This window comes from Eucalyptus grandis, chromosome 11, assembly GCF_016545825.1.
Source record: "Eucalyptus grandis isolate ANBG69807.140 chromosome 11, ASM1654582v1, whole genome shotgun sequence".
In the NCBI taxonomy this organism is placed as follows: Eukaryota; Viridiplantae; Streptophyta; class Magnoliopsida; order Myrtales; family Myrtaceae; genus Eucalyptus; species Eucalyptus grandis.
Genome location: NC_052622.1, coordinates 48,209,680 through 48,228,197, shown reverse-complemented (window position 1 = coordinate 48,228,197; position 18,518 = coordinate 48,209,680). Strand labels below are relative to the sequence as shown.

At 40.0% G+C, this 18,518-nt stretch overlaps 2 protein-coding genes across 5 annotated transcripts; one reads left to right on the top strand and one right to left on the bottom strand.

The window, feature by feature from the left end:
- The first annotated feature begins 12,996 nt into the window (after nucleotides 1-12,996).
- LOC104445587 (acyl carrier protein 3, mitochondrial) lies at nucleotides 12,997-15,580 on the top strand. Of its 4 annotated transcripts, XR_005547284.1 has the most exons (4): nucleotides 12,997-13,137; nucleotides 13,701-13,902; nucleotides 14,091-15,120; nucleotides 15,211-15,580. XR_005547284.1 is itself a non-coding variant. In XM_010059489.3 (3 exons), exons 2-3 carry the CDS (start codon nucleotides 13,702-13,704, stop codon nucleotides 14,277-14,279), a joined length of 390 nt encoding a protein of 129 aa, XP_010057791.2. In that variant the 5' UTR covers nucleotides 13,006-13,128; nucleotide 13,701; the 3' UTR covers nucleotides 14,280-14,475. The 4 variants fall into 4 exon arrangements, 3 of the variants coding, with proteins under 3 accessions (XP_010057791.2, XP_039160096.1, XP_039160097.1); XM_010059489.3 differs by lacking the exon at nucleotides 15,211-15,580 and having other exon boundaries at nucleotides 13,006-13,128; nucleotides 14,091-14,475; XM_039304162.1 differs by lacking the exons at nucleotides 12,997-13,137; nucleotides 15,211-15,580 and adding an exon at nucleotides 13,162-13,457 and having other exon boundaries at nucleotides 14,091-14,475.
- LOC104445586 lies at nucleotides 14,608-16,470 on the bottom strand. Its single transcript, XM_010059487.3, has 2 exons — nucleotides 16,068-16,470; nucleotides 14,608-15,100 (listed from the first exon to the last, which is right to left on the bottom strand). The coding sequence occupies exons 1-2, from the start codon at nucleotides 16,357-16,359 to the stop codon at nucleotides 14,754-14,756; spliced, it is 639 nt and encodes a 212-aa protein (XP_010057789.2). The 5' UTR covers nucleotides 16,360-16,470; the 3' UTR covers nucleotides 14,608-14,753.
- Nucleotides 16,471-18,518: the final 2,048 nt, after the last annotated feature.

Sequence of the window (18,518 nt, the reverse complement as noted above, 5' to 3'; positions counted from 1 at the left end):
TACCAATCAAATTTAAACGGTAATTTAATCTAGAAAGGCCAAATCGTAAACTTCAATTTGGTTTCTTTTTTCTACAAACTATTTTTTCCAAGACGAGGTCTACTAGTTTGACTCAAAATTTCACAAGCAAATGAAGCGAAAGCAAATCTTGCCTAAAAGGAATTTGACTTTGCCCTTTTGCCAATTAGGGATAAGCATGATTTCATGATAAAATCTCGAGTCGAAGAACCAGACTAATAGGAGCGTGTTCGGTTCTAGATTTCAAGGTATGTAGAATAAGTTTCAAGTTCTAAAAATTGAGAAACCTATTTCAATGGGTAATTTTCAAATTTTAAGTATGTAGAATCTCGAAATCTAAAATAAGTTTTTGTTTTTTTTTTTTTTTTTATGTCTTTGTGTGATTCTCCAATGTTGACACCTAAATTTTGGCGACCCGCTTAGTCATTTATTGCATTAAAAAATTAAGGGTTAATTTTATTCCGAAAAAATAGTTAATTGCATAGCATATAGTTTTAGGTGCATTTGTTTCTTAATTTGCATTTACATTGGGTCGGTGACAAATGGGTTTGATTTAGTAGTTCTAAGCTTTAATTTGGCAGGTCGGACTAAGCCCACGAAGCAAGTAAATTGGCCTGAGCCTGTTTTCTTTTAATGACAAGAATTACCTAAATTGAGATTTGAAATAATATTACGGTGGATTTTGGAATTTAAGAAAATCGGGTTGCAATCTTATCTTTAGGTGATAAAATCAGGAGATGTGGAAAAAAAAAGAAAAGTGATATTGCGTGCGAAAAGAAATCTTCGCGGATCTTTGATTTGAAAAGGAAAATAAAACCCTAATCTTCATTTATAAAAGGTTTTCGCGTAGGGTTTCGGTGAAGGGCCACACATTGAATATACGGCCACAATATAGAGAGAAAACACATGTGAGAGAGAGGAATGTTCAGCCAAGCATCACGTGGCTGCAACCTTGCTAACCCCACGGCCGAGCTTCATATCGCGTGCACCATGAGACGGTGACCATTGCCGCGCCTCCTCGTCAACAACGAAGCCGTGAAGCCTTGCTCGAGCTGCTTTGTCCCGACGTGCCCCGAGCTCTACCCTCATCGTTGAGTTCCAGCGGTCCCAGGAGAGGTTCTCTTGCCGAAAGTATTCAAGTTGAATATTATCCAGTCAAAGAAGACAATTCCGCAGAAGATCCATTCTCGACTTGCAAAAGATGTCGAGCCAACGTGGTGAAGTCCGAACTCCAAATTCAGTCGTGTGGGCAAAAAGGATCAATCCACAATTCGACGCGTTCACTCATCATCAAAGGCCACCTGTTCTGCCTCGCCTACAAGTCATCCCATACAACGTTCCGATTCAAGCGGCCACGATCCTGTCGTTGCCAATTGCCCACAATCGCCGATCCAGAGAGGACGAGAGTGACCAAAAGCATAAAAAAGAAGAGAAGCCTTTGAAGCGGTGCTCTTTGTCTGGAGTGGTCCAAGGCGAGAGAAGCAGAGGAAGCTTTTTGCCAAAGGACAAGAAAGGGGAAGCCGATCCTTCATCAATATCACATATTTGCATTCCACTAACATTCTTTTCTTAATTCTTTTTTTCAGGTTCTGCCCACATCCTCGTCATTGTAGAAAACACCAAGGAGAGACCCCACATTTGAGTATTAACAAATCCCAAGAGGCTTCACGGAGATCCTCAATGCGAGTCCTGTCTCGGTAAATTACGTCCACCGTGGGTCAACAATCGCAAGCCGAGCAAACCTGCTTTGCCGTCCTTGTCCTTTTCTTTGTCGACGTGCCTCAACGAACTGAAGACATTGATGAGCCACTTGTGATCCACCACGAGACAACTTGTTCTCCTAACGCCGTGCCGAGCCTATCGCGAGTTCATCCATGAGCCGGGCCATCCCGTAAAAGTTCTGCCTTTGTAGGTTCATTGGCCATAAACGCCCATCGCTTGTCCCACCCGAAGCGCCGGTTGCAGCCCCGGTCCAATTGCGCAAAGTCCAAATTGGAAATTAATATTCGGAATAGGTAAAAATTTTGATTATTTTAATTTCCGAAAATTCCGTTTCCTTATTTGATATGTTTGTTGATGCACATGACCGATATTCGCAACTCGAGTAGTCTTCTAAATTAGGAAATCTTCCTAATTCCGCAATGTGCATATGATTGATGGTCCGATTTCATGCTCGAAATACGACCCGCAATCGCACGGAAAATCACCAATCCGATCTCACGCTCGAGATACGATTCGTGGTTTTTATTTAAAAATTGACCGATCCGATCTCATGCGCGAGATACGATTCGTCAATTTATTTCCAAAATTAAATGGACATGGATGATATCTTGCTTGATTTGTTGCAGTGCTATTCTCGATGCCTTTATTTGATTGCTCCCGTAAGGGAAAACCCAAAAAAAAAAAATAATAATAATTGAGTTAGGTTAAATGCATGTTAGGATGTTACTGGTTTTAATGTTATGTTGCATGTTTAGGATAGGAAATTTATTTCAATTTCTTAAATAAAAAGACCAAAAACATTAATTTAGGATATCATATTTTCTTCTCATTAATTTAAATTGCATGTTTAATTATTTGGCAATTTTAAATTTCGAATTTCATAAAAAATTTAGAATTAGGACATTTTTGCACGTCATTGCATATTATGATAGATTGCATACTTATTAGGAAAATAAAAATCATGTGCACGTTTTATAGAATTAGGTTCATACTATGCACGTCATTTAGTGATTTTTGCTAGGCCCATTTAATTAGAAATTACATGTCATTAGGATTAGGTCATTTAGTTAATATTGCATTGCATATTGCATGATTTTCATTAATTAAGTGAAAACAAAACAAAAATTGCGTGTTAATTAGAAACCATATCTAGGGTTGTTGATGTGGATTTTAATTTAACATTGCAGATGCTTTCGTTGCTTTGAGGTAAGTCCTGCAATTTATTTATTGCTTTACTTGGGTGTTAAATTGGTGGTTTGCGCACCTGCATGAACACCTCGCACACCTGCATGAACACCTCACATGTTAGGGAATTAGTTTAAAATCAATTCAAGCTGCTTGCAAAACCTTTTTTTTAAATAAGAGAAATGGTACCGAAAGGGCGTTAGAGAAATCTAGCGTAATCAAGTCCCCCGTACCCATAGTCTGCCTGTTCGTAGAAGTAAAGTAATTCTCCCATTATTTTACTTGGGTTTCTAATCGACCTACCAAAAATAGATTAGTGGCGACTCCTAGTTAAAATTCAATTGCATGTTAAGAACTTAAACCTAAGTCGCGAATTGGTATGGGCTTGGGAGAGCCCAAGTTAAGTCTAGGCTTAACAATCCATTAGCCAAACCCTAAGTGGTTCAAACTCCCCGAAAAATTGGTCGCGACAGCTTGGCGACTCCGCTGGGGACTTGAGTTGAAACTCTTAGTGGACTTAGGCCAATTTTTCTTTTCTTTTGAAAGAATTTTTGTTTGGCAAAATGAGGATTCCAGGTACGTCCCTAACATTTAAGGTGTTAGATGTTTTTGCAAGATGGGAGGTATAAGGGGAAGTGTTTGCTAACCTTTGTTTTGCAGGGAGGTGTAGGAATGTATGGTTTATTTTCACGAACGAAGTGTTGCTTGATATAAACTGCCGTGCATGCCTTGCATCTAGCACTACACTGTTGCACACACAACCTGCCGCCGGACCTGGGCCGCATAGGATCATTTATGATGGTATTGAGATGGATACCACTCCGACCGCATGCTCGCGGTACGAGTCGCCCATCTCAATCCCGGTTTCTTTCATGGTGTCAAGAGTACCCACCTCGGTCCGCATGCTCGCGACCCGGGTCGGCTCTTTGACCAAGCCGGAGTCATGAGGACCCGACATAGTCCACAAGCCCGTGGCTAGTCCGATCATCCTTGTGGCTCCACCTTGATAAGCCTTATAGAGTAGAAATCGAGCCACTTATCATGCGCATGTCTATGTGATTGCCATTAATTTTCCTTGGTGAAGTAAGTCTTCTATCTCTATACTATGCAATTTACTTTTTGGTCTATCCATGACAATCTAGGTTAGTCGTTTGATCTAATTCATTTGTCAATTATAAATTAAATGAGGAAATTGCCATGCAATGAATCATTTGCCAAAAAAAACTTTGGAGAATTTGTTTTCAATTCATGTTTAGGAAATTTGGTCTTGTTAGGGTGTCTATCTTTATTTTCCTAGTCCATTTTTAGGAAATGCCCTTCTTGTAAGAACTTTTCATGAATAAATGAAAAAAATGGAAAAATCGATTAGATCATTGTCATGGATCGACTTTCTATTTACACTTCATGCTTACTCGTTCCCGTTCATTTGAATTAGGTGAATATGGAACGATCCCGCTCACCCATCTGTTCATGATTGAGAGCTAAAATGACAAATAAAAGAAGAGCTTATCTCGTCAAGCAAAAGTGCTGCAATTTATCTTTAGTGAGAAATTGCAACTCCAAAAAGATAGCCAAGAAGACCTTTTGAATTGTCTCATTTTCCTGAGGTAGTCGAATTTGATGCCATCATGAAGAGGGTAGCAACATATCTATGGAAGAATATCAAACCTGAAGGGCTTGCATCACAAGATCAAGAAGGGTGAAGAATTCAAGTACACATGATTCATGGTCTTAAGTAGTTCGATTTCCTTATTTAATTAGGGGCATGCACCTTCCCCTGCATGGGAATTCTTATTGCTTTTTAGGAATTGATTTCAATTTATTCTGTGCTTGAGCATCACATTCCAATAAATGTAATTTGATTGATGGATATCAATAGAATTACAAGTTTTGTTTTGAGGACATGATGGGGTATGCCAAACCAGTCCCAATGACGATATCCAACAATAAAAAGAAAATATCATCCAAGGAGAATTTTGAGGACTGGGCTTCTTCATGCTTCCTCATCCAAAAAGAATTTAAAAAAATCATTTTTTAAGCCATTTCCAAAAGCATGCATTAGATTAGCCCTGTTTAATTTTCTGACTCATTTACTTCATGTCTCAGAGCATAACAAAGAGGCGTTTGAAAATAACGCATCAATTTCCAATGATAGTGGGCCCATTGATTTGGGAACATACATCCGAGAGGAAAAATAGACGTGGGGGCAAATGATCATTTCCTAACGATCTTGATGACATATCCCAAGAGTGAAGAAAAACATCTTGATTCCAAAGTGTGATATGTGGCACATCTCATAACAATTTGTGTGAGATGTCATTCTCGAAGGCCAAATGAAGTTTCTCATTTCCATGAGAAAATAATGGAACAAATCAAAAGAGGATAATCTGTCTTGGATGAAATGGATACATTGTGTTCATGAATATAATTAATTCTGGAATTGACACTCTATTCTTTTCCTTGCGGATGACGAATTGGGGGCACTACAGATTCTAGTAGTGACATGACCGAGACAAAATCTCAATCCGAGCCAAAATGGTTGTGCAATTTGAGTTTACTTTGAGTTGCATACTATCCTATTCATGCACGTTCTCTTGTGCAGGAGCAAAAGCCAGAATGGAGTATTCATCAAATCAAAAAAACGGATTTTCACTTTTGATTGATAGAGACAATCCAAGGACATCCATTGCTAAGACAATCCCTTCGTGGGACAATTCATTGAATGAATGCTTGCAATCATGTTTTTCATACTTATGAAAGAATTTTTGAGTATGGTAAATTGTTTGTTTGAAGTCACAAAAGCTTTTTATGCTTAAAGTTGCTCAACTCTTTCGAAAAGAAAATTTTCATATTGATTTAGCTCACCAATTTCATGTGGAGATTTGTCAAGATAGACAACTCAATGGAGTGACATCAATGTTTAAGAATGCTAAATGAGACGTATCATGATGATGAAAGGCAAGCCTTATCCTATACACAGTCCCTTACTTATACACTTGTGAGATAAGTGTAGGAAGTTCCATATCTACAAGGTAAAGAGTTCTCTCGCAAAAGGTACGATGACCGAAATGATGAGGGGCAGTTCATTTCTCTATCCCAAACACTATAGGTGATACATTGCTTAACCCCTTTTGAGCCTTATACACTTGTGGAGATTCTTTTCAAATTACCCCTGTCAAGAACCACCCCACTTTGGGGCAAATTGGAGGGTAAGATAGCACCATAAAGTAAAGTGAATGGATTGAAATTTTCTTGCTTTCACTTGCATCAATCTTCTTGTCATGCTATTACATTTAATTCATGTGGTAATTTAAGTGCCTTAGGATGACGAAGAGCATTTCTTTCTCTACCCTACATACTTATATCCTTTGCACAGCCCATTTGAGCCTGCAATTTTTCATTTCTTTAAACCCAGTTGGTGATCATCCCCCACACTGGGGCAAGGCAAAAGGCAGATGAAGACTCTTGAAAAGTTCGAATGTCATTCAAAGTGTAATTGCTTGATGAATGCATAGAATTCAAAATAGAACTAAGGGGCATGAAAAAGCAGTGTGCATGGTAAAAGCAAGGCCAATGCCTATGAAAAAAAAGTGAAAAAAAATGAATAAGAACTAGGGGCATGAAAAGCGGTGTGCCTGGTAAAAGCAAGGCCAATGCCCATAGATGAAAAAAAGAAAGTCAAGATAAGGTGACTCTCAATTGCAAGAATTGAATCCCATTGGGGTAATACTCAAAGAACTCAAAAGTTGAGTTTTTACAATCAATGGGGCATTTCATGAAGACAATCCCCGATGATGAAAAAGAAAACTGGTGGCAATGCCAAGATGATCACCAACTTTCACCCTTTACACACATTTTGAGCCCGATGATCCTTTCATTTCTCAACCCATGAACCTAACCTATGTTACGTCCCTTACAAAGTCTCTTCGATTAGGGCACTTGAGTTAACATAGAGGTTCACATGTTTTAAGCATTGCTTGAAGAAGTGCGAGCAAGATTATATCTTTCTCATTTTGCAGGGTTCTTGACTTGTAAACCCGGAGATGATTACAAAATTGTTCTTTCAATTGCCTTGACTCAAAGAGTCCCTTTGTTAAGCCGTTGACCGAGCCCACATTACGGTCCCTATTAAAGACCTCTCGATTAGTAAGGTCGTACGCTTACGAGAAAACTCGGACCCTTGTTAGTATGATGACAATGAGATGGAGTGATTCTCATAAAATAGCCTCTAAATGAGAGTGAGTGAAAGTCCTTTCTAACTGAAGGTCTCTCATTTGGTATTCTTAGGAAATCCATGTCATGAGTGAAGATTGTCTTGAATGATAATTCTTTCTAGTGGAAATTTGGGTGATGCAAAGGTCATTATGCATGGACCCCGATTGAGTTGATGAAAATCTCATTGAATTTTGAAATATACATTCTAGAGTAGCTCAATTTGTTTATCTCTTTGATGAATGCATATCAGTTTTTGCTTTAAATCATGTCTGATAGGTAATTCAAGTTCCTTTCAGAATGTTTCATGATATTAGGAGATGAGAAACCTCCACCATGAGGTGAAAGACCTCCACGGGATATCCAAATTCCAAAAGACATATCCCCAAGAATCGAGATATCATCGAGTAAGTATATCTCTACCATACTCTAAAATACTTGTCATTGTGTAGGTATTCTCTCTCAAGTACATCGACACTTGACTTGGTCAAGTTGTCCAATTATATCGACCGGGTGTGCTTTCGTAGCCCAGAGTCTATTTTATCGAACTGGCGTGCTTTCGTAGCCCAGAGTCCATTTTATCGAACCGGCGTGCTTCCGTAGCCAGGATTTCTTTTATCGACCTGGCGTGCTTTCGTAGCCTAGAGTCCTTTACACCGACACTCAATGGAGTTGTCCCCCAAAGATTTTTCATCCAGATTCAATCGATTAAGGCAACCGAAGAATGGTTCGGGTCCTGGTCGGATGATTTCTATCGCAAGGCTGGGCGACCGAAGAATGGTTCGGGTCCTAGCCAAGCAAAACCTCAATCTAGGCGACCGTAGAATGGTACGGGTCCTAGACAACATTTATTGCTCTAACAGGCGACCGTAGAATGGTACGGGTCCCTGGAAAAGCAATTTCTTCATTCAGCGACCGTAGAATGGTACGGGTCCTGAAAAATAATTTTCTTCGTTGAGGCGACCGTAGAATGGTACGGGTCCTTGACAACACCTATTCCTTATTCGGGCGACCGTAGAATGGTACGGGTCCTGGAAAATGAATCCCCGTTTAGGCGACCGTAGAATGGTACGGGTCCTAGACAAAACCTTTCGCCGTATGTACTAGGCGACCGTAGAATGGTACGGGTCCTGGGAAAACAGTTCCTTAAAAAACATTTCTGCCGTACTGGGCGACCGTAGAATGGTACGGGTCCTGGGAAAGCATTTCCTTACAAAACATTTCTGCCGTCTTGGGCGACCGTAGAATGGTACGGGTCCTAGGAAAGCAGTTCCTTACAAAACTTTTCTGCCGTATTGGGCGACCATAGAATGGTACGGGTCCTGAGAAAGCAGCTCATTTCTGTCATACTGGGCGACCGTAGAATGGTACGGGTCCTGGGAAAGCAGCATCTTCACAAAGTCATGTTACTATTCTAGGCGACCGTAGAATGGTACGGGTCCTAGACAAGTAACACCCACTACCTCGAATTACTCTATTCTCCTTGAAGGTAAGTTATTTCAGGTAGGTTCATCTATCATTTGCATTAGTATTTTCATGCATCATATAATTTACATTAAAAAATGGAATTCATTTTCCAACAAAAAAATCATTCATTGCATGTGCATGACCAAAATTTAGGTCTCAATTTGTCTTTGAAGGCAACCTCTTCGAGCTCACCTTCAAAGAGGGGCAGCTGTTGACACCTAAATTTTGGTGACCCGCTTAGTCATTTATTGCATTAAAAAATTAAGGGTTAATTTTATTCCGAAAAAAATAGTTAATTGCATAGCATATAGTTTTAGGTGCATTTGTTTCTTAATTTGCATTTACATTGGGTCGGTGACAAATGGGTTTGATTTAGTAGTTCTAAGCTTTAATTTGGCGAGGTCGGACTAAGCCCACGAAGCAAGTAAATTGGCCTGAGCCTGTTTTCTTTTAATGACAAGAATTACCTAAATTGAGATTTGAAATAATATTACGGTGGATTTTTGGAATTTAAGAAAATCGGGTTGCAATCTTATCTTTAGGTGATAAAATCAGGAGATGTGGAAAAAAAAGAAAAGTGATATTGCGTGCGAAAAGAAATCTTCGCGGATGCTGATTTGAAAAGGAAAATAAAACCTAATCTTCAGCCTATAAAAAGGTTTTCGCGTAGGGTTTCGGTGAAGGGCCACACACATTGAATATACGGCCACAATATAGAGAGAAACACATGTGAGAGAGAGGAATGTTCAGCCAAGCATCACGTGGCTGCAACCTTGCTAACCCCACGGCTGAGCTTCATATCGCGTGCACCATGAGACGGTGACCATTGCCGCGCCTCCTCGTCAACAACGAAGCCGTGAAGCCTTGCTCGAGCTGCTGTCCCGACGTGCCCCGAGCTCTACCCTCATCGTTGAGTTCCAGCAGTCCCAGGAGAGGTTCTCTTGCCGAAAGTATTCAAGTTGAATATTATCCAGTCAAAGAAGACAATTCCGCAGAAGATCCATTCTCGACTTGCAAAAGATGTCGAGCCAACGTGGTGAAGTCCGAACTCCAAATTCAGTCGTGTGGGCAAAAAGGATCAATCCACAATTCGACGCGTTCACTCATCATCAAAGGCCACCTGTTCTGCCTCGCCTACAAGTCATCCCATACAACGTTCCTGATTCAAGCAGCCACGATCCTGTCGTTGCCAATTGCCCACAATCGCCGATCCAGAGAGGACGAGAGTGACCAAAAGCATAAAAAAAAAAGAAGAGAAGCCTTTGAAGCGGTGCTCTTTGTCTGGAGTGGTCCAAGGCGAGAGAAGCAGAGGAAGCTTTTTGCCAAAAGGACAAGAAAGGGGAAGCCGATCCTTCATCAATATCACATATTTGCATTCCACTAACATTCTTTTCTTAATTCTTTTTTTCAGGTTCTGCCCACATCCTCGTCATTGTAGAAAACACCAAGGAGAGACCCCACATTTGAGTATTAACAAATCCCAAGAGGCTTCACGGAGATCCTCAATGCGAGTCCCAGTCTCGGTAAATTACGTCCACCGTGGGTCAACAATCGCAAGCCGAGCAAACCTGCTTTGCCGTCCTTGTCCTTTCTTTGTCGACGTGCCTCAACGAACTGAAGACATTGATGAGCCACTTGTGATCCACCACGAGACAACTTGTTCTCCTAACGCCGTGCCGAGCCTATCGCGAGTTCATCCATGAGCCGGGCCATCCCGTAAAAGTTCTGCCTTTGTAGGTTCATTGGCCATAAACCGCCCATCGCTGTCCCACCCGAAGCGCCGGTTGCGATCCCGGTCCAATTGCGCAAAGTCCAAATTGGAAATTAATATTCGGAATAGGTAAAAATTTTGATTATTTTAATTTCCGAAAATTCCGTTTCCTTATTTGATATGTTTGTTGATGCACATGACCGATATTCGCAACTCGAGTAGTCTTCTAAATTAGGAAATCTTCCTAATTCCGCAATGTGCATATGATTGATGGTCCGATTTCATGCTCGAAATACGACCCGCAATCGCACGGAAAATCACCAATCCGATCTCACGCTCGAGATACGATTCGTGGTTTTTATTTAAAAATTGACCGATCCGATCTCATGCGCGAGATACGATTCGTCAATTTATTTCCAAAATTAAATGGACATGGATGATATCTTGCTTGATTTGTTGCAGTGCTATTCTCGATGCCTTTATTTGATTGCTCCCGTAAGGGAAAAACCCAAAAAAAAAATAATAATAATTGAGTTAGGTTAAATGCATGTTAGGATGTTACTGGTTTTAATGTTATGTTGCATGTTTAGGATAGGAAATTTATTTCGAATTTCTTAAATAAAAAGACCAAAAACATTAATTTAGGATATCATATTTTCTTCTCATTAATTTAAATTGCATGTTTAATTATTTGGCAATTTTAAATTTCGAATTTCATAAAAAATTTAGAATTAGGACATTTTTGCACGTCATTGCATATTATGATAGATTGCATACTTATTAGGAAAATAAAAATCATGTGCACGTTTTATAGAATTAGGTTCATACTATGCACGTCATTTAGTGATTTTTGCTAGGCCCATTTAATTAGAAATTACATGTCATTAGGATTAGGTCATTTAGTTAATATTGCATTGCATATTGCATGATTTTCATTAATTAAGTGAAAACAAAACAAAAATTGCGTGTTAATTAGAAACCATATCTAGGGTTGTTGATGTGGATTTTAATTTAACATTGCAGATGCTTTCGTTGCTTTGAGGTAAGTCCCGCAATTTATTTATTGCTTTACTTGGGTGTTAAATTGGTGGTTTGCGCACCATGAACACCTCGCACACCTGCATGAACACCTCACATGTTAGGGAATTAGTTTAAAATCAATTCAAGCTGCTTGCAAAACCTTTTTTTTTAAATAAGAGAAATGGTACCGAAAGGGCGTTAGAGAAATCTAGCGTAATCAAGTCCCCGTACCCATAGTCTCTGGTTCGTAGAAGTAAAGTAATTCTCCCATTATTTTACTTGGGTTTCTAATCGACCTACCAAAAATAGATTAGTGGCGACTCCTAGTTAAAATTCAATTGCATGTTAAGAACTTAAACCTAAGTCGCGAATTGGTATGGGCTTGGGAGAGCCCAAGTTAAGTCTAGGCTTAACAATCCATTAGCCAAACCCTAAGTGGTTCAAACTCCCCGAAAAATTGGTCGCGACATCCAATATTCTATGATATCCAATGATGGGTATATAATCTGGAACCGCCAGCCTGAACTTCCATTTTATGACTAAGATTTTTATTTTGTTAATGTTCCATATTATTCATGTGTCTAAATATAAGTTATAGTTAATGAATTGTAATAGCAAGTGATAGTCATTGAAGGTAATGATTTACTGTAATCATTTAATTAATAAAACAGCTATAACTTGGGTAGAATCTAAAATTAACCCTGAAACTTGTGACATGATAGGTTTTGGGTTTCAAAGTATGCAAGATAGGTTTTAAATTTCCAAAAATAAAGAACCTATATTTTAGTGGGTAGATTCTAGGTTTTAGGTGAAACTTATACAGAACTTGAAACTGCTTACCCTTATTGCCAACACTAAAATTTACTCAATTTTGGTTAATTTCCCTTTTTTTTTTTCAATTTATGTAAGGTCAATAGACAACACGAAAATAAATTCTAACCGTGTGTATTTGGAGGTTGTTGCTAAAGCAGGCTCTCACACTAATCAATCATGAAGAAGTCATTGTTCGGCATAAGCGAAATAAATAGTGAAACAGTAAAGCTCTAGGAAAATTATTAAAAAAAAAATTCTATACCTATTGTACATTGGATAATTCAATTCTAAGCATTTTCTATTGTATCAATTTAGTTATAAATTTTTTAATAATTTATTAATTTAGTCATTCCAACCAATTTTAATAAAAAAATTGCTAACGTACCCATCTATTCAACACCGACCATCTTCCGTACACAGTTAATACTAATGTTGATAATTTTTGCAAATTTCATAATTTTTTTGATATTTTCTTTTCTTTTATCTTCTATCCAATCTTAGGCTGATAAGGTCATCAACCAACCCTCAGCTAGTCTAGGCGAGAGCCTCCGCGCCTTGCGAAGAACCAAGCAAGCATTACTAGCCCTCGCTAACCTAGAGTTGAAAAAGAAAAAAATACCAAAGGAAAAATAGAAAAATTGTAAAAATAAAATGTATTTTCGATGTCCTAATTCGCCATATTTTTCCTTGCCTTGAGGGCCCGTTATGCTAGTGTAAATCTTAAAAATATATATATGCTAGTCAATCATTTTATTTATTTATTTAATAATAATAATAATAATATTATTATTATTATTATTTTCCACTAAGCACCTAAAGTTAAGCAGGCAACTTTCTTATCAGGGCATTGGGGAACATTTCCGAGAACAGTTCATCCGCCTGCGTCCAAGCGGTCAGCATCTCTCTGTCCGGCAATACGTCGAACACCTAGGCGGCGCGGGCCCCGGCGGCGACCACAGGAGCGCTCCCCATTCTTCTGGGTCAGCTAGGTTCTTGCTTACTTTACCTCTATGATCTTCTAACAAGCTTTTCCGATGCATTTGGTGTTCCGGGACCGGTGCTCTTGATCAATTCATTGGACTGTTTGTTCCTGTCAAATGGTCTCTGTTTGTAATTTTGTAGTTTGTACTGCAGCACCACATGCTTCCTGGGAGTTTTGTATCGAAGCTTCCCGGAAATTTCGGGTCTTGTAATCACTCGGCCTTCTGCCACGGCCTTAAATTGTCGAATTCTACTCGCGGGGAATGAAGGGTCTTGTGCATTTCAAGGTTTAGATAGCTGCATTTTGATTCTGGAGAACAAATTTAGTGTAAAGTCTCTAACTTGAAGTTGGAATTGCTGGTTTTTGCTCGAGTTTACGCCGATTCATAGCCTAGGTTTGAGATGCATTCAAAAAACTTTCGGCCTTGGTGGACTTGTTTCTGTCTACACTCAGTCCTTCTTCTCTTTTCTTCGGGTTTTTATGTGTATGACCTTATATTATCCTTCGTGCCATTTGAATTCTTCGCCAAGGTTTTGATGAAGGTTGCATTTTTTCTCTTGCTTGCGATAGGATGAACTGTATAAAGCAGTCCATCTTGAGGCACATCAGGTTGAGGGCCTCTGCTGGAACACGTGCTTTTGGAGCCGAGGATGGAAGTGTAATGGAGCAACTGACCCGGCTGATGTGCACGACGACAACTCATAGCCCGGATCAGATAGTTGATAGAGTGGTCAGGCTTGTGAAAAAATTCGATAAGATCGATGCTAGTAAGGTCGTTAATTCTCTCTTTCATTCGGTTTTTTTGTTTATAGCGGTTGCTCTTGGACTATGACTTTTTTGTGTATCAGCAAGAAGCAGCACTGAGTGAAGTGAAGCTTTGGTCTAATTGAAGTCCCCTCCCCTCAATTTAAGTTAATTTTGCCTTTCGAGCTTGACGTTTGTTAATACAATATCGAACAGGTGACTGAAACTTCGGATTTCCAGAAAGACTTGTCCCTGGATAGCTTAGACAAGGTGGAACTTGTCATGGCTCTCGAGCAGGAATTCTCCATCGAAATCCCTGAAGAGGAAGCAGACAAGCTCTCTTGCTGTGCCGACATTGCTAGATTCATAGCTTCTGGTTCTGTAAAAGCTGCCAAGAGCTCGTGAGTTCATTTGCTGTGATCGGGAGACGGGTGTTTCACTGATGTCTTTGTTTGATTCAACTGAATTGAGATTCGAAGTTTTCAGTCATTTTGATTTGGAGGAAAATAGAGAATCTGTACGCAAGGATTGCAAATTGCTGTAGCAAGGGAAACTCCATTATCAGGTCTTGGTTCTGATTTATAATTTGCATCAATGTTCAGCCTTTGTGTGACTCATGTCACCTTGGACATAGATAAGAACCTCTTTTGCCATTAGCATACCGGTCTATAAAAATACTCACACGCACACAAACCCAACGCGATATTCACACTCCCTCTGTTTCTTTGGGCCATGTACCTTCTGCAACTCTTTCTTCTGGATCATTTTAGTTCTCTGAATTCTATTTTACAAGTAAACTGTGTGAAGTTTGCAAGACCACTAGCTCAACATGTGACTGAAGCGCCATCGAATGAGCCGTGTCCTCAGGTGTCGGAATGCTTAATTTAAATAGCTTTCTGTGGGGCTGCTCGATGTCTTCATGCATGCTTCTGTAGGCTCGGCTGCTGAATGCAGAAGTCTTATTGTCCCCGCCTCATAAGTTCGGATCCCATTCCCAACCGAAGAAAGCCTCACTCTCTTGTGCTTTCTGATATGTGCCGGTCGGCAGAGCGAGTTCCTCGGCATTCGAACGAGGTTGACCGAACATCTCTTGTTCAGGTTGGGGACGGCGTGGAGCTCTGAAGGAAGATCAATGAAGAAGTCCCCATTTTCATCTGTCAAGCCGTGAATTCGGCTAGATTTGCTTTCTTTATCATCGCCATGGCAATTGACGGCCACTGAAGCACCTGCACAGGTTGTTTCGAAGGTGAGAAGACATCAGTTCCATGCTTGTTACGTTAATATTATATCGACAATGCTCTGTCCCAATTAGACTGTAATGTAAGCGAATGCTCAGGGGTAGAATGGCATGTCCCTCTGTCATGATTCTCGCGGGCATAGTAGGCCTCCATCAAGGGAACCCCAATGGCTATGCCCGGGTCCTCGGTGGCCACGGCCGGGTCTCAAGTAGTGCCCAGTAAACCGGTGCCCATGCCCGGGAACTCAGCACCTGCACCCAAGTCACTTGCGCCCGAGCCCAGGTCCATTGAGGCCCGACCCGGTTCATCGGTGGCTGGGCCCAGGTCCACAAAGGCTGAGCCCGAGATCCCGGTGCCCATGCAGGGTAAATTCCAATTTTTTCACAGGACTGTTTCGCTCAGAATCATTTTCATTTCTTTCATTGTTTCGGACTCCGACCCAAAGACAAATTCAGCATAAATTATTCCCAAAAATGACCGAACCATGAAGTGAATGGTGCCTAGGGCTGTCTAAATCCAGGGAGGCCAAGACAAGAACGAGACGTGCGATTCAATGTATAAAAAGCTAGCTTTGTCGCAGAAGTTCACACAAGAAAATGGGAAAGAGAAAAACTCGTCTTCTTGCCTTCCCCACATCTCCTCCTTCCCATCTCTGGATTCTTTATAAGTTTGAAACTGCTTTTAATCTGAAACATATAGAAGCTAACGAGATATCGATTCCAAACGTTCGTTGTGGCCAATCTATACAATTGATACTTATAGCCCGAGCCGAACCGACTTATTCGAATTATGTCTATGTGAAACGAGCTAGACCCGATTTCTCTTTATCTGATTTGAGACCCCTCGTTTCGACTTTACGATCTTTTTGTACATACTCAAAAGGTCCTTCTTTAGCACGTTGGAGTTTTGTGAGAATGATTAAACGAAAGAAATTTGATCACAGCTTATCACAAACCTGACAATGGCCATGCATGAAGCTGAGGGTCGCCGGGCAAGCACGCCTCGCAGAGAACCGAGCCCGTGACGAGGACCGTGGAGAGCTTCTCCTCTCCGTAGCCCGCCATCTCCACCATCTCGTCCCTCCTCACTGACAGCTCGGGCTGCAGGTCCTCCTCCACCCCAGCCACCGCCTCCATAACCGCCGGTGCTGCCGATGAATTCGCCGCCGTCACGACTACCGTGAAGAAGTTGATAAAGAAGAGAAGCATCGTCATGAGGTTGCGGCAACCGCGAAAGCAGCTCGTCATCTTCTTTGCGCCTGTTTTTTGGGCTTCGCTTTGCTTTGTTTTGATTGACGTGCAGAAGATGGATGGAGAGAAGAAGAAGTAAGCAGATCGTGTAGAGAGGCTTGGCTTGACGTTTGGTTTTTATAGTGCTGAGGGTTTGGAAGTTAAATATGGAGTTGGCCACTTTCAATATGAAATTTACAATCCTGACCTTGGACCGTCTGAAAATTGAAATAATTGACTGGAAATTCTAAAATTTATCACGATAACGCAAAGAAATCTTGACTTTTTTTAAAGGTATAATTAAATTTTATAACTTAGAATGAAAGTATAATCAAATCCTAAACTTTCAAAAAGTATAATTAAGTTCTTCTGTTGAGTGCATTTTTTTGAAAGTTTCAAAACTCGATTGTACTTTCATAATAAGTTTTAAGACTTGATTATATATTTTAAAAATTTTAGAACTTAATTACGATTTCATAACAAGTTTTGAAATTTCCACTATACTTTTAATCATTGAGTTAATGTTCATGAAGGGAAATGTTCAAAGAATGTCTAAAAATACATGCAAGGAGTTATGGAGAACGCAAGGTTTATGCACTTTTCATGAATGCAATGGCATGATTATGTATTGTGTAATTAAGTGAATCTAGCATGTAATCTTGGCAAGTTCCCGAACTAAAACCCCTAAGTTTTTTTTATTGTTACTGTAGTGTAAATTTGTTGATATGCATTAATTACACTTCTATTACTAAATGAAGAAGAACTATAATACATGGATTATTCTCTCGATACAATTTGGTGAAGTTCTTAAAGCATAGAGATAATCATCACATCACATTGCTTACAATAAAAAAAGAATTTAAGTAGAGAATCGATAATTTGAACACGCCCAGATTAAGCAATCGGATATTTGATGAGTTTCACAAGCAACGACTTAATATTTGACAATTGATCCATAGGATGTTTGAGTAGTTTTGAACTTGAGTTTTGCGAGGAAAGCTATCACATGTCGATGTATGCATCAATTGATCACGCTGGAAGTGACATTTACCGGAATTTCTAGATGGAATTTTTTGTTCATGATGATTTTTTTTTTCGCATATGGTTGAAATTGAGGGGCAAATGTGTCTTTGCATACATATCTCGACAAGATACGACATGGACGTAGGCCATAAATCGGAGACCGTAAGTTAAAGGTAGGTAGGTTGCCTACTTTTCGATGGCTACGCATGCTCTTTGTTTTTCTATTCTGCAGACATTTTTAGGGATCAGATCACCCGTTTACCAAGCTCAAGCTGCTCTTCTTTCCATGCAATAATCTCTCTCTCTCTCTCTCTCTCGTAAATTCAAGCCTGCCCCAACTATCATCCTATCTATTAGAACACCAGCTTACGCATTCTGCTAAAAAACCAGGTTCTCTCTCTCTCTCTCTCCAGAGACATCTCCATGGGTTGGTGAACTTGGCAAGAACATTTGAAACAGTGAACTTCGCCACGATCGACACTTGGAACCGCATGAGATGTGGAAGAGTGAGATGGCGATGCAAAGTTGATGTTGGATCAACTTTCCCAACATGGTAGTCTCCCGAATCTGACCAACTAATTAAAACCCCATCTCATACGTCTATCCCAACTTCGTGGGCAATGTCTTCTTGCTTTTCTTAGCTAACATCGATCACTAAAGCTCCTACTAAAAGTAACCTCGGACGTCATAAGGTTCAGATAATCGTTTTCTTCTCGCTCCTCTGATTGGTGGGTCATCGATGATTCACGCACGTTCGGCATGAAAATGATGCTGGTAGAGAGAAGGTTTAGAAAAATTAACGGATTCCACGAATAAGTGCGTAGATGGACGTGTTTGAATGCTGTTAAATCGATTTATTACGCAGAGGATGGGATATCTATTATGTTTGAGAACTCTATGTGATTGTGGCCTCCTCAACATCCACTATGATCTTGTGCACCAGAATTAATTAGCACTTACATCAATGTAGCGGCTTTGTGGCTTCGGATTGTCAGTTCCGTAGGCCAAAAATGTCATGATGAGTACTTAAGACTTCCAGATTTCTAGACCATGGAACACTCACCACGGTCATAATAATTAGGGTTTCTTTTAACACCCTATTAGTGAAGAAATGAAATTCGTTGTTCTGGGCTATCACAAGAGTAATGTCTTAA

Bases quoted from the DNA above. Each gene is read 5' to 3' on its own strand.
- LOC104445586 (XM_010059487.3), bottom strand. From the start codon at position 16,359: ATGACGAGCTGCTTTCGCGGTTGCCGCAACCTCATGACGATGCTTCTC. The intron at 15,101-16,067 runs GTTTGTGATAAG...CAACCTGTGCAG, and splicing joins TCATGCATGGCCATTGTCAG to GTGCTTCAGTGGCCGTCAAT.
- LOC104445587 (XM_010059489.3), top strand. From the start codon at position 13,702: ATGAACTGTATAAAGCAGTCCATCTTGAGGCACATCAGGTTGAGGGCC. The intron at 13,903-14,090 runs GTCGTTAATTCT...AATATCGAACAG, and splicing joins ATAAGATCGATGCTAGTAAG to GTGACTGAAACTTCGGATTT.